The sequence below is a fragment of the Corythoichthys intestinalis genome, chromosome 14 (assembly GCF_030265065.1).
Source record: "Corythoichthys intestinalis isolate RoL2023-P3 chromosome 14, ASM3026506v1, whole genome shotgun sequence".
In the NCBI taxonomy this organism is placed as follows: domain Eukaryota; kingdom Metazoa; phylum Chordata; class Actinopteri; order Syngnathiformes; family Syngnathidae; genus Corythoichthys; species Corythoichthys intestinalis.
The window spans coordinates 38,204,349-38,229,980 of NC_080408.1; the positions used below are offsets into that span (position 1 = coordinate 38,204,349).

General features: G+C 39.7%; 3 protein-coding genes across 4 annotated transcripts; all 3 read left to right on the forward strand.

Moving 5' to 3' along the window:
* The first annotated feature begins 756 nt into the window (after positions 1-756).
* Positions 757-1,348, forward strand: zgc:92591 (uncharacterized protein LOC436997 homolog). The gene is made up of 2 exons (XM_057856729.1): positions 757-923; positions 1,065-1,348. Exons 1-2 carry the CDS (start codon positions 810-812, stop codon positions 1,299-1,301), a joined length of 351 nt encoding a protein of 116 aa, XP_057712712.1. The 5' UTR covers positions 757-809; the 3' UTR covers positions 1,302-1,348.
* Positions 1,349-11,410: 10,062 nt separating this feature from the next.
* On the forward strand, positions 11,411-18,996 carry asb10 (ankyrin repeat and SOCS box containing 10). 2 transcript variants are annotated; one of them, XM_057857859.1, is made up of 5 exons: positions 11,411-11,794; positions 12,686-12,953; positions 14,426-14,930; positions 15,530-15,643; positions 18,339-18,996. In XM_057857859.1, the coding sequence occupies exons 1-5, from the start codon at positions 11,470-11,472 to the stop codon at positions 18,522-18,524; spliced, it is 1,398 nt and encodes a 465-aa protein (XP_057713842.1). In that variant the 5' UTR covers positions 11,411-11,469; the 3' UTR covers positions 18,525-18,996. The 2 variants fall into 2 exon arrangements, with proteins under 2 accessions (XP_057713842.1, XP_057713843.1); XM_057857860.1 differs by having other exon boundaries at positions 11,695-12,582.
* A 1,932-nt stretch (positions 18,997-20,928) lies between these two features.
* gbx1 (gastrulation brain homeobox 1) lies at positions 20,929-22,872 on the forward strand. Its single transcript, XM_057857952.1, has 2 exons — positions 20,929-21,400; positions 21,873-22,872. Exons 1-2 carry the CDS (start codon positions 20,950-20,952, stop codon positions 22,388-22,390), a joined length of 969 nt encoding a protein of 322 aa, XP_057713935.1. The 5' UTR covers positions 20,929-20,949; the 3' UTR covers positions 22,391-22,872.
* Positions 22,873-25,632: the final 2,760 nt, after the last annotated feature.

The following is a 25,632-nucleotide window of genomic DNA, read 5'->3' on the forward strand; positions in this document are numbered from 1 at the left end:
CAGTCAGTTGAGTAAACGAAACAAAGTGTCTGTCTTCAGACATGTTGGCAAATGATTTGATACCCTTATCATGCCACATCCAAAAGGTATAATAAGAGGAAGCGGGAATTAAATGGTGTTCAACATTTTTTTAAAGCTTTAATTATAATTATTCTTATAATTACTCCAATTTTCCTTTTTCCTCATAATTCCATTTTCCACAAAAATACATTTCAGTAAAAGAAATACAGGGATTTCAGAAATTTAACTCACCCATGTTTTGATGATTAGTAAGCTGTTTTTAAGAGTTGGAGGAATTTTGCATGAAGGCCTTCAAATAATGGTGGGAAAAAACATGTAGGCCATGAAGGAAATTTCATGGGGAGCCACCGTCTTTTGTATTATTTTAATTGTCTGTTTATTTAGAAGACATAATGACAGTCTTTGTTTCTGTCTAGGAATGCATGTAAATGACCAAGAATAACCAGTAAATCCTTAGATTAAGTGGAAATTCCACACATAACACTAACACTAAACATGGATGGAAAGCACAATAATACAAGTCCGCCACACAGTGGAAAAAAGTACTTAGTACATTGTTCCGTATTTGTGATCAAAACAAGTTACGATTTCAGATTTCAGACAAAAAAAAACTTACCATCTTCATCCTCCAGTTTTTTTAAGAACTCCTAATATGGAAACTGGTTTCTAATGCAGGCAGGTGAGCTTCATTCGCAGCTAATTGCCTCAAGCTCTATAAATAGTGTGGAAGAAAAATCGATGTGCGCATTGTTATTAAACAACGTGTGAAACATAGTTTCGCAACAAAAATGTCAAGCGATAATTCGAAGAAGCGGGGCAAGAGTTCTGGTGAGAAAAGGGCAAAGAAAAGGGTCAAACGGAAAGAGACGTTCGCCATGTACATATACAAAGTTTTGAAACAGGTGGGTGACGTCAACTTGAATTTGTTAACCCTCAGAGCTCTATACCTGACGCTTATATAACTATATGTAAAACAACATTAACAAATGAATCGGGAAAAATACGTTTTAAATTTATAGATGGTAACCAACATTTGTTGATAGGTTCATCCTGACACTGGCATCTCCAGCCGGGCCATGAGCATCATGAACTCATTCGTCAACGATCTGTTCGAGAGACTCGCTACCGAGGCGTCGCGCCTTGCTCAGTACAACAAGCGGGCCACCATCACCAGCCGCGAGGTGCAGACTGCCGTCAGGCTGCTGCTGCCTGGCGAACTGGCCAAGCACGCGGTGTCCGAAGGCACCAAAGCAGTTACTAAGTACACAAGCGGCAAGTGACAAAGATGTCATGTTTGCCTTTAACAATAAACACACCCTGTACAGTTTCTCTTGACGTCGTTTTTGGCTCCTAGCAGAGCTACACATTGACCACTAGATGAGGTCGTTGTACAGTGGTATTCTAAGTTATTCAAAACCTCATAAGCACGAAATTGTATTTGTGTGTGTATGTATGTGTGTGTATATATGTATATATACATATATATATATATATATATATAGTTTAATAAGATGCAGGAAAATGATTTATGTAAACCTTCCATAACATGATTATCCACTTTTATCCTGGTATTTAAGTGGGGAGTTTCAGGTAATCTGAGAAGTGCCAAAAGAATTGTTCATTTCGATGACATAATTTAGGGCTGCAGCTGTCGAATATTTTAGTATTTGAATATTCTGAAAATTCCATCGGGTAATCGGATGTGTGTGTGTGTGTATATATATGGCTGAAAACACAGACAAGACTGAAATAGCAGTTTTTGCTCTTGCACTCCTCTTTAAAAGTGCTTTATTTTAAGCCAAAACAACTGTTGTGTTTGATAGAACAATACGTCTATATCAGGGGTGGGCAAACTATTCCACAAAGGGCCGCAGTAGGTGCGGGTTTTTGTTCATACCCATCATGAGGACAGCCTTTCACCAATCTGCTTTCTTACAAGTGCAATCAGTTGATTGCAGTCAGGTGCTTCTTGTTTCCACTGAAACCTCATTGGTTCAACTGTCTGTGCTGAATCAGTTGGAACAAAGACCAGGACCCACTGCGGCCCTCGAGGACCGGTTTGCCCACCCCTGGTCTATATGCTGCCATAGCAGATTGATGACGCATTAAGCCCCCAAACTATTTTTAAGTTGTCTGTTTTACCCTGAAAAACCCCCGTTTACAGACGTCGCGCAGCCGCTTTTGTTTCAACCCAGTCATAAAACAAAGGTAAGTATATTTATCAAATTGTCGTTTTTAGCTTAGAATCATTAATTGATGTCTCATATTTCGTTAAGAAAAAAAAACACTTTAAAAAATTATTCACCCACATACTAGTATTTTTAACTTTGAAACATTATGTCACAACGAAAAAAATGGCGTCCGTAAAAAAGTCACGGATATCTACCTCATAACTATCGCTTAATTGTATTTTTTTTGTTACATTTTTTTGTTGTTTTCTCCAATATGTTGGATGATAAATAATTGATCCAAACAAAGAAGAATTGAAAAAAAAAAAAAAAAAAACATTTAAAAGGGTAAATATATGAAAAATAAAATCTCGACCACTCCTTGATGTGTCTGATTTCTGCATCGCGACCCTTGTTATATAACCATGTTTCACCCGAAAAATCCAGCTGTGGCCATTCACAGCTGTGTCTTGACACTCAGTGATACATGCGACATGGAGTTTTTGGATCGAAACAAGGTAAGTACGCGATAATATCTTGGTTTTGCTGTTTATTTTATTTATGTTATTACACTAGATAACCATACAGGAAGATTAGCGGGCATAGCCCCCATCCCCCCCACCCCCCGGTGGCCGAAAATATAATTGCATATTATTGACTTTCCAATACTGTACACAAATTTTAAATTAAGTCTTTCCTGGTAAAATGTTGTCTATATAAGTTGTAAAGCAAAAAAAAAAAAAAAAAAAAACAACAACAAAATGAATGAAATGAACAAAAACATAGTTGTAATGGGTCAAAATTAATTTTCAAACAATTCATGTGACTTGCACCTTAGAGACGGTCATTTGCTTTGCTTAGCCAAAACCACCTGCGAACAGAAGAAACAAAAAGAATATAAGTAATTTTTTTTTTTTTTCAAACTTAAGATTTCAAAAGCGACAACAACTACTGAGGGGGAACCAAGGATTGAAGATATGGCCCATGAAACGCCGGAGAGCACCACCAAAATGGTGAGTGGAGTTTGTGTTTGTCCCACTCAAGAAGCTAATTGTACAACAGAGCCACAACCGGGCGTACCATATTCAATGGGCGATGTCCTTGGCCAAAAGCATAGCTGTCCTAAGGAGCCTGATTTAGAATTCCCCTAAAAAATGATGGGAAACAAAAAACGCTCTTTTTCAATGTATGACTATAAATATTCCAGGCTGGAATATTCAGTCAAAAAGGATGCTGTCTCCTGTTTTGCTTGCCACCATTTTCAAACTCACCATGATGAGTATTCGTTTCGTAAGTGTGTGAGTGACTGGAAAAACTTGGCATTAAATTGTGTATCTCTGCGGAACGCAAAAATCGGCGTCTACTTCTCCACAGAAAAAACGCATACGCTCACACAGGCACATACACATAGCTCAGATTCCTGTATTTACAAGCATGGGCTAATCTACTAACCAAGCATATATCTTGTAAGTTAATTTTATTGGTGACCCTGCTTTTCAAGGTTATCAACATACTTTCCCCCTTGCCACAAAAGTCAAACTCCGCCTATGTTGATAACACACATCACTGAAGTTATGTATTTTTCCTATGTGTTTCAATTGAATTACCATTTGTGTCAAGCTAATATTAAGTTCTAGTTAAGTTCGAATCGAAATCGAATACAACTGCCGCCTCTGTCTTCTTCTTGTACGTATGTGACGTGACATCAGCGTGTTGTGCCGCATTAAAAGTAGCCCGGGCAAAATGTCATGCTTAGAGCTGGCGAAATTAAAGGATTCCTCGGGGCAGAGAAAATTCCTCGATCAATTTTTAAAATCGAGTTTCTCTAATTTTTTGAGTCATCGTTTCAGCGCTAACATCATAACAATCTTTGTTACTGTCTGTACATGACATCTACCAGCAGGGGCGCTGTAAGTCTCTCGTAGCAGGGGGTGCTGAAGATCTCTTTTAGTTTTTCCCATCCAAAAACAGTCGTTTTGGTCCAAATTTGTCGCGCTTGCGCGTTTTCTCCTTACAAGGTGTGCACAATGGCAGTTAACACACATACTAGATAGTTCACGTACTACTACTAGGCTACTACAAAGACCGCGTTCTATTTCACCTACAGTATTATAATGCTAATCCCTGCAACTAGATGGTGCAATGATTCACAAACAGATTTGAAAACTATAAGGGCCAATAAGCCTCGGTTTTACACCCCCTTTTCACAACACTAAAATAACGGTGGCAGCTCAACAGCAACAACAAACAATAATATGGCTACAATGCAAGCATGTCTTAACTGTTTCAAGACACCAAAGTACAATCATCTTCATTTTCGACCTCAAATTGAATTTTTAAAAATTTCGCTGTTTTTGTAAAGAAAAAAGGCTAATTCGTTTTTGTGCCATGTTAACGCCTACTCAGTCAACACTTTTACTTTCCAAGACCGCTATATTCAATGTGACCCAGGAGCAAGCAAGGTGTCAGGTGGTGTTATTAAAAAAAACGTTTTTCCGCATATATATTTAATCCCCAAAATTAAATACGCTACTGTTTTAATATGTTTTGTTTATTAATTTTTAACAAAAAAAATCTACCAAAACACTTTTTTTCTCCCCAACACCAGGGGGTGTTTCAGCACCCTCGGCACCCCACTTCCGGTGCCACTGTCTACCAGGTGTTTCCAAGCTCTTTTTGTGACACTGAAGTTTTTTTGTCTATGTATTGGGATTCTTTTAATGAGTGATAGTTTAGTTTACTTATCGTTCAGAGGGCACACTTTCTTTCATTGTCCTTAATTTTCTGCACTTGTGTTTACATAAAGGCCATTTTTTAGGGAACAACATTTACGCTTTTTACAATATACTATCCTTGATGTTGTGATATACCATTTAAACATATTCCGATTACTCTTGATATTCATGTGTTTGGGTCATGTATGATATTGACACCTCCAACTTTGCTCATGATTGGAGATGGAAATGAAAGGTTTTTTTTTTTTTTTATCTCACACTGTCCCTACACTCCACAACATCACTCCTGTTCCTAGTTTTAGTCAATACGCTCGCTGTCTCCGTTAAGCATACTGCTATGGAACATATTATGGATGGGTGCATTAGTGACTGATGCACAGCCTGGGCTGGCTTGCCTTGTTTTTGTGTTGCGAGCACATCATTAGAAAATGTTCCACTTGGCGGGGAAGCACGTTTTAACCGCTAGCACAATGAAATGAGGTTGTGATCGATGGTTAAAGTTATCCTAGACTATTACGCTGAAATATGAACCTCACTATTGTCACCATGAAGCAGAGAGCTATTTGCATGTTGATCAGTACATCGAAAGACAATTGGAATATGGGTTGCATTGCATGGAGTGGTGCCCAATGCTCGAACAATATAGAAATGTAATCACAGTAGCACATAGTAGTTCATAGCTGTGGTTTAATTTAATGCTCCATAAATTCATTTGGGTTCTCCAGCCACATATCAAGCATCCAAAATAGACATTGGATAGTTTCGTGTTCACCCTTATCACTGCTTTTATGGACTTATGTGTCCATACAAACTATTTTTGATCAGCTATCCAAAACCAATTGTATAATAATAGATAGAGTCTTAGCATTTTAGATAAGAATACAAACCTAATGTCGGAGCACAATTTATTCCAGGATGCGTGTCAAGCCAGTATACCATGCTAGCATCTTTTTTGGGGTATTTTTTCACTGTTACACTTTGTGGACAATGTGGACTCAGATATTTACCAATTTGTTCAGTTAATTATTACAGTTATCAACAAACAGCAGTTTTCTTTTCCAACAAACTTTGCAGTTTAAAAAATGCATTATAATGAAGCCTGAAAAATATATGCTAGAAAACGTATACTTTCTTGAGGCAATTCTGCCTCAAACTAAGAACAAATTTAATTACAAAGCCATTACCATTAGATATCGCTCTAATTACATTTCATCACGCTCACAGTATAAATGACTCCACAGTGTGGCACGAGGGTTGCAGTTAAATCTCCCTCTGTATGTGTGGCACAGTACTCCAAACAGCATTAAGAGGCACATAATCAGAGGGAACTAATTGCCAATGATTGCATAAATGAAGTGGCTCACTTTCATCAGGACTGATGTGTGTCCACTTACCGATTTGGGAGAAATAGGCGCTTGACCAGGAAGATGGAAACCCGTGATGCTATACTGCATGTGGCGGGTAATGTAAAGAAAAGGCATATATCCACAGGGGGCCATGTTATTGATGTGTTTTGTTGTCATCGGCCTTGTTTCTACTTCACTCACACATACACGCACACAAAACACCAAGGCCAACCATTTGAGAAATGAATCTATTGAAGTCGCTGTCTTTTTCCCCCCATTAGTAAGTGTTTAGTTCAGCGTTTTAAATAATTGTGTTACAAGGAATGATATTTAAAATACATTTGGGAACCAATGAGGCGGGAAAGTGCCTACATGTTTTGCTGATGACACCCGGGCCATTTAGAAGACATCAAAGTAGAGAGGAGGTAGCCTCGATGCATATTATAAACTCATTATGTGTATCATTTAAAAGGATGTACTCCAGCCACAGAAAACAATATTCCAAGTCTCGGGTAATGTGTGTTTTCAAACTTGGAACTCGCACTCGCCTTCAGTTTAATGTGGCATCCATCACCGAACTGTAACATAAAATAAATGACCTTGGTTTCAAAAGCACAATGTGTTGTTAAGGTATGTACTGGTCCTAGCAAGTTTGAGGTCTGTGTTGTCAAATGGATACATTGGTACCGTGTGGGTCAAAGTTGAATTTCCATACTAAATTTCCCATTCAGATGAATTATGAAATAAACATTTGGACAATGAGTCTCACACAGGCTGTAAGTATAAGCAGAGGTTAGCATACTTCCAATTCTAATATGGGAGGGTATCAACATCTCATCTATTTTCCTTGGTTCTTACATATATGGGTTCAAGTTTGTGTTTGTGGAATAAGAATTAAAAACATTTATCAACCTACTGCAAAGTGAAGGATGGATATAATGTTGGGTAAAATAATCATCGTATTGTCTGATAATACACTGGCTATTGAACTACGTCATCAAACAGATCGTCACAGTCTTTATATATTTCATCCTGTGGACACCATGGCTGAAATGGACATATCAATCAGCAGCAATCAGTTTTTAGAAAAACGCAAAAATGTATGCAGATCAATGCACAACTAGGTAATACATGCAGGCTATCATACCTATTACCATACTTAATTATGTAGCTTTTGCTAAGGTAAGGAAAGATACCAAACATGTAAGTTGTTGCTGCCGAATATTTATAAATCATGGTTTTGTTGTTAAATCAAGTAGGCCGGAAATGCTGATGCATGTCACAATAATGCAAATTTCCTCTACAGTGATCCCTCGCTACTTCACGCTTCAAATTTCGCGCCCCTTTCAATTAAAAAAAAATCAATAAATGAATGCAGTATTTTATAGAGCTGCCCTGAGCCGATCACGTAGTCTCCCACTCTCTCTTTTTTCTTTTTTAAAACTGTCCTCAGCTGTTTGACACTGAGAATGGAAGACTGAGTGTCCTATTAGTCTGAACAGTTTTGATGTTTCACATTGGAGATGTGATGATTCAACATATCTCATTTATGAAGACAAAGCAGCGAACAGGAAGGAGTAATGGGGAAACAGAAGAAAGGAAGGAGAGAGAGACAGAAGAAACACAAACAACAACAACAAATACATTGAACGCCTACACTAACTATGAAAATGTGGGTGCTATCGTCAGCTAGAAGTATTTCCGGTTGACACCATGTGGGGAGCCTGTTAACCAGGGAAAGGGGGGGGGGGGTCTAGAAGATAAGTGATTGGGAGGGGTGGAGTGTACACAAATCAGCCCTGTGACCTAGAACCCAGTAATCGTGTGAATCCCTTGTGAGTGTGAGCCAGTTGGCAACCGACCCTACGCTGCCCCATCGCTAATCCTGGCACCAATGTCCCCCACCCGAGCGCGCCCAATCACATCCAGCCATGCACGAATCCCATCAAACATGCGATAGCCACGCAGACGAGCGGACACGCCGCGCAGACGCCAGCCCAGGGCCACGGCACCCACCTAGCAAACCCGGGGTGGGCGAGCCAGCTCAGCCCATCCCTCCTCTCACAGCCCAGCAAAGGGGCCATCCTCACCTCCCAGGGATCCAGGGCGGTGCCCCAGGCACCCCGCACTCCCATCAAGTGGCCCCCAGGGATGGGAAGAGGCGACGCACCACCAACCCCCAATGCCCACCCCCACAAGCCGGCCCACCCGGCCCTCGAACGACAGCCGCAGCCCCCCCAACCACCGTCACGGCACACCATGGGACTCCCAACGGCCCACCAAGCCCAGAGTAGGGCAAGCCCGCCGTGGGAACAGGCGTTACCCAGCCGACACACCAGCATCCAGCCAGGGACCCGCTCCGGAGCACAGGGCGGAAACCCAGGCAGATAAGAGAGGGGAAAGCGGAAGCAGGAGAACGGCGAGGAGCCGCCACGGGGTGACGCGGGACCGGGGCCCCGACCCACGCCCACTTCCACGGCTGGCAGCTCAGGCATAGGGCAGGCCACGCCCCGGGAGCCACTGCATAGAGAAAAAGTGTGGGACCCACCTACCACCCTATTGCTGTGGCTGTCATGTACCCGACTAGTAGCCATTACCCAGCAGCGTGATGGGATTGTGTGTCACTCTCGCTCCTGCCGAATTTCTGGGTGAGGCAGTGCACTGGAGTTGCTTATTAGAGTTAACGATGATTGACAGACGTGAAGGTTTGATCTGGCCAGAGACGCTTGTAAGCCGAGACTTCAAAGTGGCGCATACGTCAATCATCGTTTAACTTGTCAAAAAGTTGCTGTGGCAACCCATTGTGTGTAAGTGAGCAGGTTGAGCGGATTTGAGTGAACTTACTCAATGAGGTATTTACTAAAGACAAGCATTTTTCTACTTTAATCTTGTTAAAAATAATTCGGTGGGACTGTAACATGTTTAAAATTTATCATAATTAATACATTTGAAGTGCTGAAAAACCATTTATCAATATATATATATATATATATATATATATATAGATTAGGGGTGTCAAACGATTAAAATTTTTAATCGCGTTAATTACAGCTTAAAAATTAATTAATCGTAATTAATCGCAATTAATCGCAATTCAAACCTTCTATAAAATATGCCATATTTTTCTGTAAATTATTGTTGGAATTGAAAGATAAGACACAAGATGGATATATACATTCAACACACGGTACATAAGTACTGTATTTCTTTATTATAAGAATAAATCAACAAGATGGCACTACCATTATTAAAATTCTGTTAAAGCGATCCATGGATAGAAAGACTTGTAGTTCTTAAAAGACAAGTTATAGAAGTTTTATATCAAAACCCCTCTTCATGTTTTCGTTTTAATAAAATTTGTAAAATTTTATATCAAAAAATAAACTAGTAGCCCGCCATTGTTGATGTCAATAATTACTTACACAATGCTCATGGGTGCTGAAGCCTATAAAATCAGTCGCACCCAAGCGCCAGCAGAGGGCGGCAAAACTCCGAAAAACACAACAAGTACATCTTTCACTGTGCTCTCATTTTAATCTGTTTGAGCGGGGCATTTGTGCGTTAATTGCGTCAAATATTTTAACGGAATTATTTTTAAAAATTAAATTTTATCGCTCGTTAACGCGATAATTTTGACAGCCCTAATATATATATATATATATCTCCGCGACCCTCGTGAGGAAAAGCGGTATGGAAAATGAATGAATGAATGAATATATATATATATATACAGTGGGGAGAACAAGTATTTGATACACTCACAATGGGAAAACCCATTGGCAGTGTATCAAATACTTGTTCTCCCCACTGTGTATATATATATACATATATATATATATATATATATATATATATATATATATATATATATATGTAAATGTTTTTTTAAATTATACTTTGCGGAAAAAAGTGAAAAAGTTATGTTTATCTCGTTCTTATGCTAAATCTAAATCAATAAATAAATGAATAAATAAATAAATAAATACATTTTTGGGGTGGCAGGCGCTACTTTGCGGTTTTTCACTTATCGTGGGTTTTTGTCCCCATTAATCGCGAAAAACGAGGGATCACTGTAAAAGACTTCAAAATGGCAGCCCCTCATGAGTAAAAACAGAAATAAATAATTTGTAGAAAGGTAGCACATTTCAAATATTAAACAGAAAGCATTGAAATGTGGAGTTTAGTTCCACTTTTAGGGAGCTCAAAACAAATATCTGCAAATAAAAAATACAATTTGCATAACTATGCTGATGCCAGCCGAGTTGTTCGTACATTTGATCCACCTGGCAACTGGTTTATAAAGATATCGCCACAACGCTGAAGAAATGCCGGTCCATCATTCAAAAGCGATATTAGCCGGATGCCTGGTGAGTAGGCGCTAAAAGGCTTAATTATGCGCCGTCCCTCTTCCATCAGAACACTTCACGTGGGGCAGAAGCACAGCGGTGGCTAGTCATTCAGCCTAATGCGCCGATGCAGGGAGGCACATGGATACATAAAAGCCATTAAGACTCGTTAAAGTGGAGGAAAAATACTGAGAAATTGAATAATCTTATATAAACACAGTACAAACTGGCATGTTGTAAAAGTGCTGTTATTTTTGTCAAACATGGCAAAGATCATGTGCTGATAATTGGCAAAAAATTTGAGCATTTTTCAGATTGTGAAAACCTGATTCGTGTATACCGATTTTCCTGAGCAATGATCTTGTGATGTAAGGTGTTTTAGTGCTGTTTTCTGCTTGGATCAAAGAAAACAGCTCTGGGCCCCAGTAGTAAATGTTAAATTCTTATTTATGATTGCAAATCCCTATGTGGCAGGTTAACCTGAAGTTCAACCTGAGGCTTGTGAGTTATCAATTATATGATTTGTCCATCAAAATATGTCTAAATACAACTGCTTGATTGTGCAAAAAAGAGGTATGGGGCTGCTATTTCGCAAAGTAAGGTTGTATTTTTAGTAGTCAGGATACCAGCCAGACATGAAAGCTTCATAGCTGTGCCTGCTGTGTCCAAAGGCCTGAATAACAACACGTGAGACGAAAATAGCCTAACCTATCACTCTTTGGGGAGTGCTTCATACCAAATATCAAAACAAGCAGCACGGAGCAGCTGGTAGGCACACTGTTGACATTGTCCAGTGTGTGATACTGCTTTTTCTTTTCTTTTTCTTCTCCTTTGTGAGACTAAGCTGTTCAACATGTCACGAGGAAGCTTCGTCTTCTCATCGAATGCTTTACGCTCTCTCCAACTAGACGAGGACATGCTTGAGAGACACAAGAACAAGCAACGCTTGGCCACCCAGTATCTACTGAGTTATGCATTGAAGAAGGAGGGCTTGGACAGGACGCCACTGAAGTCCAGCTTTGTGCCGAAGCCAGCCGTGTGCCGTGATGTGGTTATCCAAAACGCTCTGTACACAGGCAATCTGGAGGCTACACAACGCCTCTTTCCTCGCGGATCCACCGCCAGCCTCATCATTGAGCCGCAGGGTGGGGAGATGCGCTGGGTCGCCCGGGGGGAGGGTAAGAGACGACATCTGTCATCATTAGGATTTAATTTAAGAATTCGGCACGTGGTAGGTGGTAGCCTAATTTATGAGGATTGTGTTTTCAAGAGACCTTGCATTCAATGGGGGCATGTAGGGCATGGCATTGGCTTGCTCTGTACAATAGATGGTGATAGCATGCAAATCATGCATGCAGCCTCCGCAACTCAATATTATGCGGTGTATAACGCAAAAACGCAATATTTTTAGAAGTATATAGTGATGTGACAGTACATGAGCAACATAAAATTTAGACCACCACACAACTACCGCTACTAATATTACTTGTTTACTCGCTTCTAAATGTATTGCCCTACTGTACTAACTGAGTTTTTGAGTATTTTAGAGTAGTAATACCATTTGACTGGTCATTGCTTACGTGCTACAAGCTTAAATTTGCTCTGGCATAGTTCACTGGGTCGTATCACATGACCTCCTGAAATAGCCTCATCTGCGCAAACAACACACATAACCACGTTTTTCCACTGAGGCGAGCACTAGTCCTGAACTAGTTAAACAGAGCAATGGCTTACGTGGCTCCAAAGGTGAAATGGCGTAAGCCAAAAACGTTCCGCAACGATGTGATCGCAACAGCCAAGGCTACGGGTTGCGTACTGCAATTTTGGAACTCCCTGCTTGTGGGCGATGAGCTGATGCTCATAAGCATAGTGGACGATGATGAATACGTCTACCTGATAGACGCTACTTATGACACCAGCAACGTAGACGAGTGGACAAACTTCAGATTTAACTACAGAAGCCTGAGTAGGTTTTACAAACTGTTGAGTACTGCAAGTGAAGAGACTAACTTGTTTATTTTTATCAGTGGTTCAATGATGAATCTGATTGTCGTTCTTTGTCTCGGCAGGGCTTTGGTCGCTGACATACGAGCAGGAGCTAACAACACCGCTTCACATAACTGCGGGACGAGGCTTCGCTGAATGTTTGAAACTCCTGCTGCAACGCGGAGCCACTGTTGACCTGGCGCCAGGTGGCATCACCGCCTTGCACGAGTCCTGTGCACACTGCGAGCCGGAGTGTACCAGACTGCTGCTGGTGCACGGTGCCAATGCCAATGCTGTCTCAGAGGACGGCCGTATGCCTTTACACTTGTGCTCGAACCCTGAGTCACTTGAGTGAGTATTGTTGATGAAAGCTATGTTATTGATGCTCACCAATTCAAACTTGCAGGGGTGAAAGTGGGCCAGAACGGTCAGGAACGCAGTTCCGGTATAAGATTCAGGGCCGGAATGCTGTTCCGGTACACGGTGCTTTGATTCCGAAATTATGACAGCAACTGCCAAAACGCTATGTAAAAAAATAAAATAAAATTGCTAAGCTGCCACAAATGCATTTCAGCTCCAAGAAGAAAACAATCTACCAACATCAGATTTACATACACAAGTGTTAAGAACAAGCATAATAAAGTGCTTGAGTAGCGTAATCCGTTTTCACCAATATTTATTATTGATTTTATTCCACGGACGGCATGGAGGTTTCCCCAGCTGCTGCAGTTATCCGAGTCTGACGATGATGAGTCACGTCAATGTGCGAATGCACGCAGCAAAGCAAAATGCCTGGACTCATTTATCCGTTCAATTGGCTGACATACTGACATGTGATCAGCAGAGATGGTTAGTTCTGCTCAGTTCAAATGTGCATGTTTTCTGGAACAGGAGGTTCAGAACATCTTCGCTGTCAACGTGCACTTTGGACTCATATTTGTTCATTTATGTTAGGCTACTTATCCATTTCCTTATGATTTAAAAAAGTCATTGTTTGCGCGATCTTCAAAATATATTCCATTTCACTCTGCATAATATAAGTCATTTGTACTTATTTTTCTGAATGTATATTATATCTTAATTATTAAAAAAAAGAAGTAAATGTTTACATTAACTTCAATTTTAATATATATCCTATGTTCTTAAGTAGTTAAAATTGAGATTTGGCATTTAGTATGTGAGGAAATTAGGGAAAATTTGGAGATGGAGGTTGGGGTTATTGCTGTTTTTGTTAACTTTTATTTTGCAAATCATTATGAATGAATGAATGAATGAATGAAAAAAATAAAATTTTGAATGAAAATCAGTTTTTGTATGTGTTATAGAAATAAATGTGCTAAAACAGGTTTCTTTGCATTTCAGTAGTTTAAGCGGTTTGACCCCCCCCAAAATAAATAAATAAATAAAAATTTCTGGCTCCATGGCCACTTTCACGCCGGGGAGTTCCTGCAAGAAATTCTAGCCACTTTCACCCCTGATTCAAAGTAAAACAAAATATATGACACCCTCTGCAGGAAATGTGTGTATTTTATTAAAACCTTTGTATTTGATAGTTTCTCAAGTATTCACGAATAAACTGTAACTATAAAGACATTCACTTCAAGCTAGGTACAACTTGCTTTTGAATCTGCTTTTAGCAATACCATCATAAGCATTGACAAAACAGCTAAAAAACAAACAAACAAACAAACAAACTAACAATTCTTCAACTTTAAGGAACCATCTCAATATTACAGACATCAGCTGGTATCATGAGTAATCAGCAAACCATTGTATCCCTCCCACAAATACACTATTGTCATCTGCTGAACCTCCATCTGCAGATGTGCCAAGTATCTCCTTGAGTATGGTGCCGCAATTAATGGACGTACTGTGGATGAAGACGATACTCCCCTGCATGTGGCAGCGAGAAACGGCCTTGTGGATCACGTCGAGCTCTACCTGCGTTATGGCGCCACTGTGGACAAAAAGAATGATGAAGGTCTCACACCCCTAAACGCGGCCTGCTCCCAGCCGCAGGAGCTGCAGGACGTCCGACGCTATTTCAACTTGTGCAAGATGTTGATGAAAGCGGGTGCCGACATCCACACCTCCGACCAGGACAAACACACACCCCTGCACATGGCGTGTAAGAATGTCAACGCAGACTTGGTAGAGCTGCTGTTGGCGAGCGGGGCCTGCGTTAACGACATGGACTACGGTGGTGAAGCACCCATGCATAACATCCTGAAGGTGGCGTGCTACAAGCTTGCCCATAGTCCCGAAAGGGTTGTCCGTGCCCTGCTCAACTATGGCTCTATACGAGTGTGGCCTGGAGCGTTGCCCGTGGTAGGGAAACTGCACTGTAATGCACTACACTACTCTCAAAGAACTCTATTTTCATGAATAGCACTATTCCAAATCTAAATCTGCCTCTAGGTAAGGCAGTCTGAACAGGCGGTCTGCCAATTTTTTTTTTAAGTAACCCAATTTTGTGCTCATCCAAATGTACAAAGTAGGTAGCTATTCCAATTCCAGTTTTGACATGAGTTTCGAGTCAATGATTCGCAAATTGCTAATTACCCTTCAAGGTGTTTAATTCAGTCTGTACTTTTGACACCTTGACTTAGTCTTACAGTATTTCTGAGGTCTCAACCGACAACGCAAAGTGACGCTCTATCTGCAGGAAACAGACTCACAACCACGAGTGCACCCACGTGCACCAGACAAAACGCCTGCTTCCTAATTAGGCAAGTGTTAATAGGAGATTAATTAGCACTAATTGCATAATTTCCAGTTAAACCCCCGGAGGGAGCCCCAATCTGTTCATTTCACAAGTGTTTAATTACTTTATTTCTTTTGAATCTATGGCGCTTGCTCATGAACTCGACATAATGGTTATAGTTTGAATCCTGTTGTGTTTCTTCATGTCATCATGTTGATTCCAGGTTCTAAGGCACTGCTCTCAATCTCCACGCACCATTGAAGTGCTGCTCAATGCCTACAGTCACCTCAAAGTCACGGACACCTGGGTCGAGTCTGTACCCCCCGAGGTCTTTGAGGCAAGTTTACCAGTTGGTGGAAACTATTATACTTTTTATAATACATACAGTAGACTGTTGTTAGTAGAGCACTCACTAACTGATTTGCAATGATGTTGGTAACACGTTTTACTCTTGCATAACCTCTTTTTTCAGTAACTAATGCATTACTTAAATGTGACGGCGCAGGAGTGACAAATGTCAACAACAATGGTGGCAGGAGGCAGGTGGAAATACGCCGTATGATCAAGCCTGCATAATCAATAGCGTGGCGTCTTTAAAGCACTGAGTATAAACTTTTTCACACAGAGTACTCAAAAGTGAGGCCTTCAAACTCTCTCCCAATTTTTATTTGCCGCCAATAGACCACAGAAAACCGGAGATATGCTTGTTTTAATTTGATGATAGAAAAATCTTTATCCTTGCATGTGTGTGCATTAGACACTAGGCGACACTTGTGCTCTTGGGACAGACGTCTTGAGGCTTCACCTCTGTATATGTATTTTTCAAGTTGGAATATGATCATTTTTGTGTATTTATTGGCCTAATATGCTTATTCAATAGGTTATAGTGTAATAATAACAGTTCATATAGAATCTATGTAATACCTATGTTGTGCTCAGAAAAATTATACCAAGTAAGATACCCAGGGTATGTTAAACAGTTTAACATGCTATAAAGAGACTGCATTCATTCATTAATTCATTCATTCTTGAATTCATGCAGTCATTTTATGAGCTACTTATAAAAAGTATATTTTATCAAAAATAAATTAATTACTTAAAAAAAAAAAAGTTAGAAAATAAAACGGCCAAAAAAACGCACAAAAAGGGCTCAGGACCTTAAGGGTTAAAATGTTACAGTTTTAAATTGAGATGGACAGATATTTTAATGTGCTATTCTTTTTACATTTTGTATTAAAATGCATTGGTGATATTACCTAATTAAAATATGCACCTAATTATTCAGGTTTCAATCCATTCAAAATAAGAAAAATACTTTTCACAACAAAAAAAAAGAAAAAAAGGGTTATCAGACCTGCCCTATCAATGAGGTGTCCCTAAAGTACGGTCACTATTCTAATTTGTGTTCGACAACAACCGCTCTAAGTAACTGAGAAAGTAACTGGTAATGTAACTTAGTTATTTACTTTAAAAATGAAACTGTATAGAGTAACTAAATTACTTTATAATTCAGCAATCTGTAGTCAGTTATCGGATTACTTTTCTTGGGAACTATGGCAACACTGCTGATTTGTAACATCTTAACAAACTATTAGCTCCTATACTGTACATGAAAAAGAAAAGAATGCCACTCGGAATGCTGCCCATTTCGCCCCTAACCTAAATTGCCACTGGTTGAACAAAAATTGAATACAACCAGTTGCTTCTCTAATTTTCAATCATAAAATGTCTGACTTAACTAACCTCAGTGTTGACCATTCACATAAAGATTTGCATTTGTACAGTAAATAATAAGCAAGTTTAGAATTTACTATCGCTGGCCTCAACCCTTTTACAAGCAGATGGGATGAGATATAGCACTAGTCTAAACACACCACAACACAGGATATTTGTTTAAAACATTTGAACATTAGGCATTTGCTCACTGAAAGAAAATGTTTCATATACCGTACGCTTTTTACTTAATACTTTTTATTATTAAGTACCAACGTTGACTTTCTTTTTGAAAACAAAATAATGTTTTTATATTTTACAATAACCTAAGGGTGTAGGTTTGCATAGGGATGGTAGGGAAATAACACTACCAACTTTTCAGGATGCTCAAATTGTCCCCACCAACTTTTAAGTAACCTTATTTGCATTATAAAATGAGTTCAGTTGTATAGGTAATTTAGATTAGTCTGACCTGCATCAAAGTTAGTATAACATTAAACTGTGTGAATTTGCTAACCTGCAAAACTCGAGGTGGAAGCTGCTTAGAGAGAAGTGTCCTCCTGTGTGTTTTCCAGTGTTAACGTTAATTAAACTGTGAGAAATGTAGTGAACTGAGGTTCACCCCCTCCTCCCCAATTTTCATTTTTATTTTATTTATGTGATCTTAAAGCAGCCCAAATGAGCTTTCATTTTTTGTTCAGTTTGGACAAAAGCACTAGTGTTTTACCTGAAGGACGGCTCCAATTTTATTTATTTTTGTTAATCCCTGACTAGGACGTTTTTTTTTTTTTTTTTTCCCCCAGTTATATTTATTTATTCAGACAGAAAATACTGAGTGGTCTTAAAACAAATGCTTATTTTTTGCATTCCTGAATAGTTAAGAGATTATTAACGAGTTTGTATTCATTGTGTATGTTAATATAAGTGATGTTCAAATATTGCAATTTAAATTTGCTAACAAAATCCAACATTTTGGAAGTTTTCAAACCGTTTCTTTAGTAGTTTTTGAAAACAAAGGTTTGAATCAAACGCTGTATCACCTGGACCAATACACATGAAAGTAGATTTATTTTGCATTGATCAATTAGCCTATAAATTAATGAGGTTCACATTCGTGAGAAATGTAGCCCTGACAAGTTCACCCAATCTGTTTGGTCTTATTAATGTCCCATCTCCAGCAAAAAGTGTACATGCAGGGTATGCTGTTATATCGTCCCTAACAATGTTGAGACCAAACCTACGCCCTTGCAATAACCTATTTATTTGTTTATTTATTTATGTATTTATCTATTCATTCACTTATCTATTTTCTCATCCAGGAACACAAGGAATTCTACGAATCCGTCTTCTCCCTTGCACGGACTCCACGTTCCCTACAGCACTTGTCGCGCTGCAAACTGAGGAGCTTCCTGGAGGGGAGACTCAATAAGGTGGTCCCAAGACTCGACCTGCCCACCTTTATTAAGAACTACTTGCTCCTGGATTACAGAGGTTATGTGCACTAAAGCACTCGAACCATTGATAGTCCTGATTTCGAGTTTGCTGCTGGTAGACATCAATTTTGCAGGAATTTGATTGGTCGCGACTCGACTTTTTAGAACATTACAATTTGTACCAAGAGAGGGCGCTATAGCCTTGACGTGATGGAGTACTGTCGGTGCATTTCCATCCATCATCGTTTATCTTCACTTCTACACATATATTGTTTTACCTTAGCGCTACTTAAACTGACTGCCTCTCTTACTAGTTGTAATTTTTTTTTATACTGTAAATCATTTTTTGTTTAACTGTTTACGTCCGCTGAATGTCACATTAGTCGAATTCCCAACATATAACGGCAAGATTTTATATTTGTAAGAGACTTAAAATGATAAAATTCACTATTTTGTTGTATGTTTTTCGTTTTCATATTTAGTGATGTGTTCTCTCGCTCAGTGTTTTTCTTTATTATTATTTATTGAAAAATAAAATGCTCTCCCTACACATTTGTATGCACGTTAGATTCAAATTGTTCTGAAAAAACATACTACATATGTGACTCATTAATTCAAAATTGTGGAAGAGTTTGTTAATTATCTTAGTTCAAAAAGCGAAAATAATTGTTGAGAGATTAATTCAAAACATTGGAAAATCATTTTCAGAAGTCCAATTCCTACCTTATCTAAATAATTATTTAATTAAATATTTTTTTTATTTGAAAGTTTTCTCGTGTAATCGAATTTCTTGAATTTGTGCATTTAAGGTTTTGTCAGCTGCATTTAGTGAATCAATATTTTTCTTTTTTAGATTGTAGCCTTCTATGGAAAGTTGTAGGTGTATATACCAAAAATCATTTAAATACGTTTAGATGCACCTGCTTCTTTGTTTGAACCAATCTGAACATGAAAGTCTATTTAAAACTTTTTTATTGCTTTCCCTAGCTCTTAAAGGCACTCACCCTGTCACTTCTCATGTGGAATATAAATTTTTAATCTTTATAACTAAAATTAATCAGATCCTGCATGTGAAACATTAAACAACAACAAAAATATTGAACATGATAATAGTGTAGAATAGAATAGAATAGTGAACATGATAAATTAATATTAATCCTTATTATTGTCATAATTATTACAAGTGTTATTTGAAGTATATATATATATATATATATATATATTTATATATTTATATATATTTCGAAATGAATTGATTTAATTTAAATGATGTCTTACAATGCATTCAAGACAATCCGCGAAGCAGAAACGCGTGATGAATGTGTTTTAGACAAAACATATGTATACTCTATATACTTTTGCTTTTTTTTTTAAGTACATGTTTTAAAAATGGGGGGCTTATCAATGACGTGAGTGCAATTATAGGCTGCAAGAGGCTGGCCGGGGCCCTCCACTACTAATCAGAGTGGGCTGCGGGTGCATGATGTTGGTGTCCCTCGTGCAATCAGACAAGCGTGTGGAGAGCTCGGCCACCCGGGACTCAATGTGGCTAATCATCATAATCATCATCGCCATCATCAGAGTGATCAGCTTCTATGCATGGCCATTTACAACCTGACATGATCTGACATTAACGCTTCAAGAACGAAAAGATATTTTCAGTTTGCCTCAGTACTGTAAATCAAAATGACGCTTTTTTTTGTGGTCAATTTAGGAGCCCTAACACCCCCTGTGACAAATGTGACTTTGGCCATGTTGCAGACCTACGCAGCAGTTGACCTCGCTCATACACGCCTTTCATCTGAATCTAATTTTCCCAAAGTATCTCTCTCCAGGGAACAATTGTTGCAGCACTTCTTTATCCGGGGCCAAACACATTGTTTGGCGGGGCCCCGGAGAACAGGCCTAGAGAGGCGGAGACGTGGGGAGGGGGACATCTGCCTCCCCCCCTCCCTCCAGACTTACCGAGGGGGCACAAAAGGCTTGGTTGTTTTGAATCCACAGTAATTACTAATCATCAATCAAAATTAATAATAGCTGATTGGCTTGGTGTGGTCGACGGTGATAGAAGGGGAAGGATTTGCTTGGAAAAGGGGGTGCCGGAGGGGTGGATGGGGGTGGGGGTCCCTACTGGGAAACGACCGCCTCTCAGGACGGCCAAAAAGTCAGAGGCTGAATAAGGAAATGAAGCGTAATTTGAGGAAGATGGATGAGCCCCCGGGGACCACCGCCCCCTCCCTTTTTCACATGATAACCAATGCGCGCTCGCTCTCCCTTCCTCTCTCTCTCTCTCTCTTGCGCGTTCACATCACAGAGGGCGGAGTTGCCAAAGAGGTATAGAGCCTAGGCAGCGTGTGTTTTGGTGACAAATAAGAGGGACGCAAAGGGGGGCAACACAACCGGACTGCAGAAAATAGTTCAATTTCCGGGGATGCGGCTCAGGATCTACTTGCGAAAAGTTTGAGATTTTGGGGGAAGAGGGACTTTGCATGCCAAGATGCAGAGACCAGGAGGGCAAGGGACCGCCTTTTCCATCGATTCCCTCATCGGGACCCCTCAGCCCAGACCGGGACACCTGCTCTACACGGGCTACCCCATGTTCATGCCCTACCGACCCCTGGTCATTCCGCAGGCCTTATCCCACTCGCCTCTCTCCTCCGGGATTCCTCCACTCGCTCCGCTCGCCTCCTTCGCCGGCCGCCTCACCAACACATTCTGTGCCAGTTTAGGCCAAGGCGTACCGTCCATGGTGGCGCTCACCACCACCGTGCCCAACTTCTCGGACCCGCCGGACACCTTTTACCCGCCACAGGAGCTCCCGGGCCCGCGTCTGAGTGCGGCGGAGCCGGGCGCGAGGAGGCAGGAGAGCCCGCACTCGGACGAGATGCACAGCCGCGAGAAAAGCTCTGAGTTGATCAACTTCTCGGAAACTTTTCACACGATATCAGGTTAGTGCTTGTATGTTTAAATAAATGAATACAAATGGTTGAATTAGTTTCATATTGGCACACGAAGATAATCTTTGTTTTGTTTCATAATTGTGCCATTGTGACACGATTTAATGTGAATGCCATTAAAATATGCATGCGTTTTGTATGACAGTGACACAATTCTGTCAGGTTGTGTAAATCTGTAGTACAACTTTTGATTATTTAAGGTGTGAGTTAAAAGTCGATGAAGTAAAACCTCACGTAAAAGTGATCAATTTGCACATTCTTGAAGGAATTATGAGTGACAATATCACTTTTTGTTCGTATTGATGATGTAATTCTTGTTTTGCACATATTTACCATTACCTTTACAGATTTATATTTGTTTCTATTGCCTGGGGGGGGAAATGCTTTTTTGTTTGTTTGTTTGTTTTTTTGTTTTGTTTTTGTTTTTGGCCACTTGTAACATTTTCTCTTTCCTCGTGTTCAGGCGAGACCAAACTGTACAGCTCCGACGACGAAAAAGCGGACCTGAAGTCCGCCGAGGCCGCGTGCAGCGACCGGGACGACAGTTCCGCGGACAGCGAGAACGAGAGCTTCTCGGACGGCAACACGTGCGGCCCTCTCTCGCAGAAGGGCAAGCTGAAACTGGGCCCCCACGACACGCTGCCGCCCGGCGCCTCCTCGGCCGGCAAGAGCCGCCGGAGACGAACCGCGTTCACCAGCGAGCAGCTGCTCGAACTGGAGAAGGAGTTCCACTGCAAAAAGTACCTTTCTCTCACCGAACGCTCGCAGATCGCGCATGCGCTCAAACTGAGCGAGGTCCAGGTGAAGATCTGGTTCCAGAACCGCCGCGCCAAGTGGAAACGCATCAAGGCTGGCAACGTCAACAACCGCTCAGGGGAGCCAGTGAGGAACCCCAAAATTGTGGTGCCTATCCCGGTGCACGTCAACAGGTTCGCCGTGAGGAGCCAGCATCAACAAATAGAACAAGGCACGCGGCCGTAAACGTGACGTCAGATCTTCTGAGGAGGAAAAAAAAAAGGAAAGAAAAGAAAAACACTTCAAAACTTCTTCAAGCATGAAGCACAAACTGGAGTGAGGACTGGACATATGCTGTCACTTTTATTTATTGATTTGTGAATATGTACATAAAACAGGACAAATGGGCACTATGAGAAGAATGTGTAAAGTTTTTTTTTTTTTTTTTTTATGTATTTATATGTCAGGCCAAAACTTTCTGTTAATTGGTTGCATGTCATTTTCTCATTTAGTTGAGAGTCTGTTGACTCTTTTTGGTTTGTTGTTTTGTACAAGTTGCTTGCATGTTAGAAGGTTTTGTTTTGGGACAACTTCATTGGACAGACAAACGAAAACGACCAAAACAAGGGACAAGTGTAAAGTCTATTGATCTAATAAATCAGTTTATATATCAAAATTTGATTCCACTTTGAATCTTTCAGTCAAGAAGATCGAAAAACCTTTTTGCAAAAAATCTGCATGGGTTTGGATAACAGAAAAATATTGTTTAAAAAAAGTCAATGTAAATGACGTATTCTGCATTTAGTTTGTTTGCCTTGTTAATCTGCAAGTTAGAATAATGAATTCATTGATTTACTGATTGCAGATGTAGAGAGTGATTTGTTTTTAAGAGGTCATGCGGACTGATTGAGCAATCATGGGCTCATTAACACCGAGATCAACTTCTCTCTCAGTCACTAATGTGAAGGGAAAATAAGGCCATGCCAAGCTAAAACAAATGAATACAGTATATTAATCTCGAATGATAATTCTTTTGGTTGAATAGTTTAAGGGGTCGTTTTGGTTTTTAAAACCGACAACCATATTTAAGAAAAAATAGGTCACAGATGTTACTCACCTGCATTTCAAAATTGATTATTTTGAAAATAGTTTTTTTAAAAAATATTCGGTCCTCTGAGCTTTTTATGTTTTCAAAATTGTATAATAGATAAACCTCTTCAAATGTCTGTGGTTCGCAGACTGTAGGTTCAACTTTCCTGATTCAAATTTGGTGGTATTTTTCAGATCAGAATGGACATTGGTTCAACAAAGATAAGCCACATATAGTACAGTATTGGCATTTTAGTAATGGACTGTTATGATCAAAATCTTATAAAAACAAAAAACAAATAAACAAACAAAACAAAACACCATGGTGTACCAAGAATGCAACAAAAGCTTAAAGCTAATTAACCCTCCTGATATTTTGTGATCTGAATTCAATTAATTTAACCAAAAACTTTCACTTAGCAAACTGATATGTAATATGTATTATATATTTTAATGATTAATCAGACAGCTGGTCACACTGACCTGTGACTTAAGAAATTATTACAGCCAGATGGTTCACACTCAAGATCCTCACAAATAGTTCTGCTATATCAATTACCAAAGACTGATATAAAATATAGAGTAACAATGAAAAATGTGCATATCTAACGTATCTGACCACATCCAGTGACAGGAAAGGGATGTGGAGGCCCTTTTGGTGTATTATGCAAACTTTCTCTGAACACTCTCCAGAAAAAGCCGCAGTCATTTCCCGATTTTCTTCCTAAACAGATTCAGGTCTTCGGCCCAGCTCGTATTACTGCCGCAGCACCTGTTGAAGCATTCTCCAATATATATTCCTTTCATATTTCATGCCAGCTGTGCTGTTTATTCTGAATGTGGCCTTTAAACGGGGTGACCTTGTGAGCACACAGACATTAGATGTTCATTCTCCATCCAGCTCATACTTAAGGACTGTAACACCAGTATGGAGAAGCAAGTTTTGGTCATCATCATGCCAGGAGCTGATTAATAGGCATGCCCCATTCCACAACAGTGTGCCAGAGTGTTGGGCTATTTTGGCTGACGTGGAGCGATGCTGCTGTAATCTCATTATTGTTGTCACTGTGCTGATCTCAAGTTTGTTCGCCGCTATTATGTGTGAACGATACATAAATCTACTATGGTGACAAGCGCTCCTTCATTTAAGTCTTTGGTGAATGCCTGCACGTCGCTCAGCCGCTCCAGTAACAGCTAGAAACATCTGAATTTCTTTCTGCTCCTCTAAAGAGGACAACGAGCTGCTCTATGCTACCCTGCTGGACCTCCGCACTATTCTGAATTCAAAACAATAACAGGACCTTATCTAAATTGAATAGATTTATCTCAGTACAAAACCTGAAATCAAGTAAAAGCGCTCATCTTTTGATGATTAACGTAATGGAAAGGAAAATACGATTTAAGTGTGTACATTTTCTATCGTAGTGTCACATTATAAGGCCTATAATAAAATGCTTCAAAAATGAAATAATCTCTATAACACATTAAAATTCATTTGCACCTTGTGACTATCCTTACTCACTCAGTCTGCATGTTTTACTCCTTTACCTGTGACCTGAGTTTCGAATGAAGTCCTGCCCTCTCAATATCAATCATTAGGTGTACAACATACACATCAAAGCACACTGATGAAATGTCACAGTTTTTGGTCAGTGTAGGTTAAACATTGAATAGAAAGAATTACGTTTCTTCGGACAATTTGCATCTTTAAGTACTGCGAGTATAAAGAGCCTACACACCACTGTTGAAATAATTATTTTTTTGTGATAGGATAAATAGTTTCAGAATTTTTACCATTATTCACCTTTAACCTGAATGACTCCATAAAAAAAATAATAAAACACTTTTTGAAAGGTGACGTAAAGTGAAACGATGTGGATGCCAAAGTCAGCACACCTAGCATTAACTGTAAGGTTGCTGTAATGTCCAAACGTTTTGCAAAGAGGGCCAGATTTGGTGAGGTAAAAATGTGGGTGGCCGACCTTGGCTGACGTCCTTTACGTAGAACAATATATTTAAGTAAATTTTAGCAAGCCATTCTGTGTGTCGCATTTGCTTTATTATTTTTTTAAATTCTAATTTCAAGAATCTCACTACTAGCTTTTGTGGCGTTCTCTTTCGACTCTCGGTCTCTTACAAACTACTGCCGCTGTGAAATTAAACTAGCTTCAAGTTGCTTAAATTTTTCGCTGCGTATCTTCCCTGGAATCTTGGCGTACATGTCAGCGTGTCTTGTTTTGTAATATCGCCTCACATTGAACTCTTTTAATAACAACGACTGTCTCTTTGCAAATGAGGCAGACACAGTTGTTGCGTATTTTAGTGAAGAAATAGTCCAATTTCCACTTATCCTTGAAGCGTCGGCCGTCGCAGTCAACTTTTTATTGTTGATTGTCGCC

Coding starts and splice junctions, on each gene's coding strand:
- asb10 (XM_057857859.1), top strand. CDS start 11,470: ATGTCACGAGGAAGCTTCGTCTTCTCATCGAATGCTTTACGCTCTCTC. Junction 12,954..14,425: donor TCGAACCCTGAGTCACTTGA/GTGAGTATTGTT, acceptor CTCCATCTGCAG/ATGTGCCAAGTATCTCCTTG. Junction 14,931..15,529: donor GGCCTGGAGCGTTGCCCGTG/GTAGGGAAACTG, acceptor TGTTGATTCCAG/GTTCTAAGGCACTGCTCTCA.
- gbx1 (XM_057857952.1), top strand. CDS start 20,950: ATGCAGAGACCAGGAGGGCAAGGGACCGCCTTTTCCATCGATTCCCTC. Junction 21,401..21,872: donor AACTTTTCACACGATATCAG/GTTAGTGCTTGT, acceptor CCTCGTGTTCAG/GCGAGACCAAACTGTACAGC.
- zgc:92591 (XM_057856729.1), top strand. CDS start 810: ATGTCAAGCGATAATTCGAAGAAGCGGGGCAAGAGTTCTGGTGAGAAA. Junction 924..1,064: donor TATACAAAGTTTTGAAACAG/GTGGGTGACGTC, acceptor ATTTGTTGATAG/GTTCATCCTGACACTGGCAT.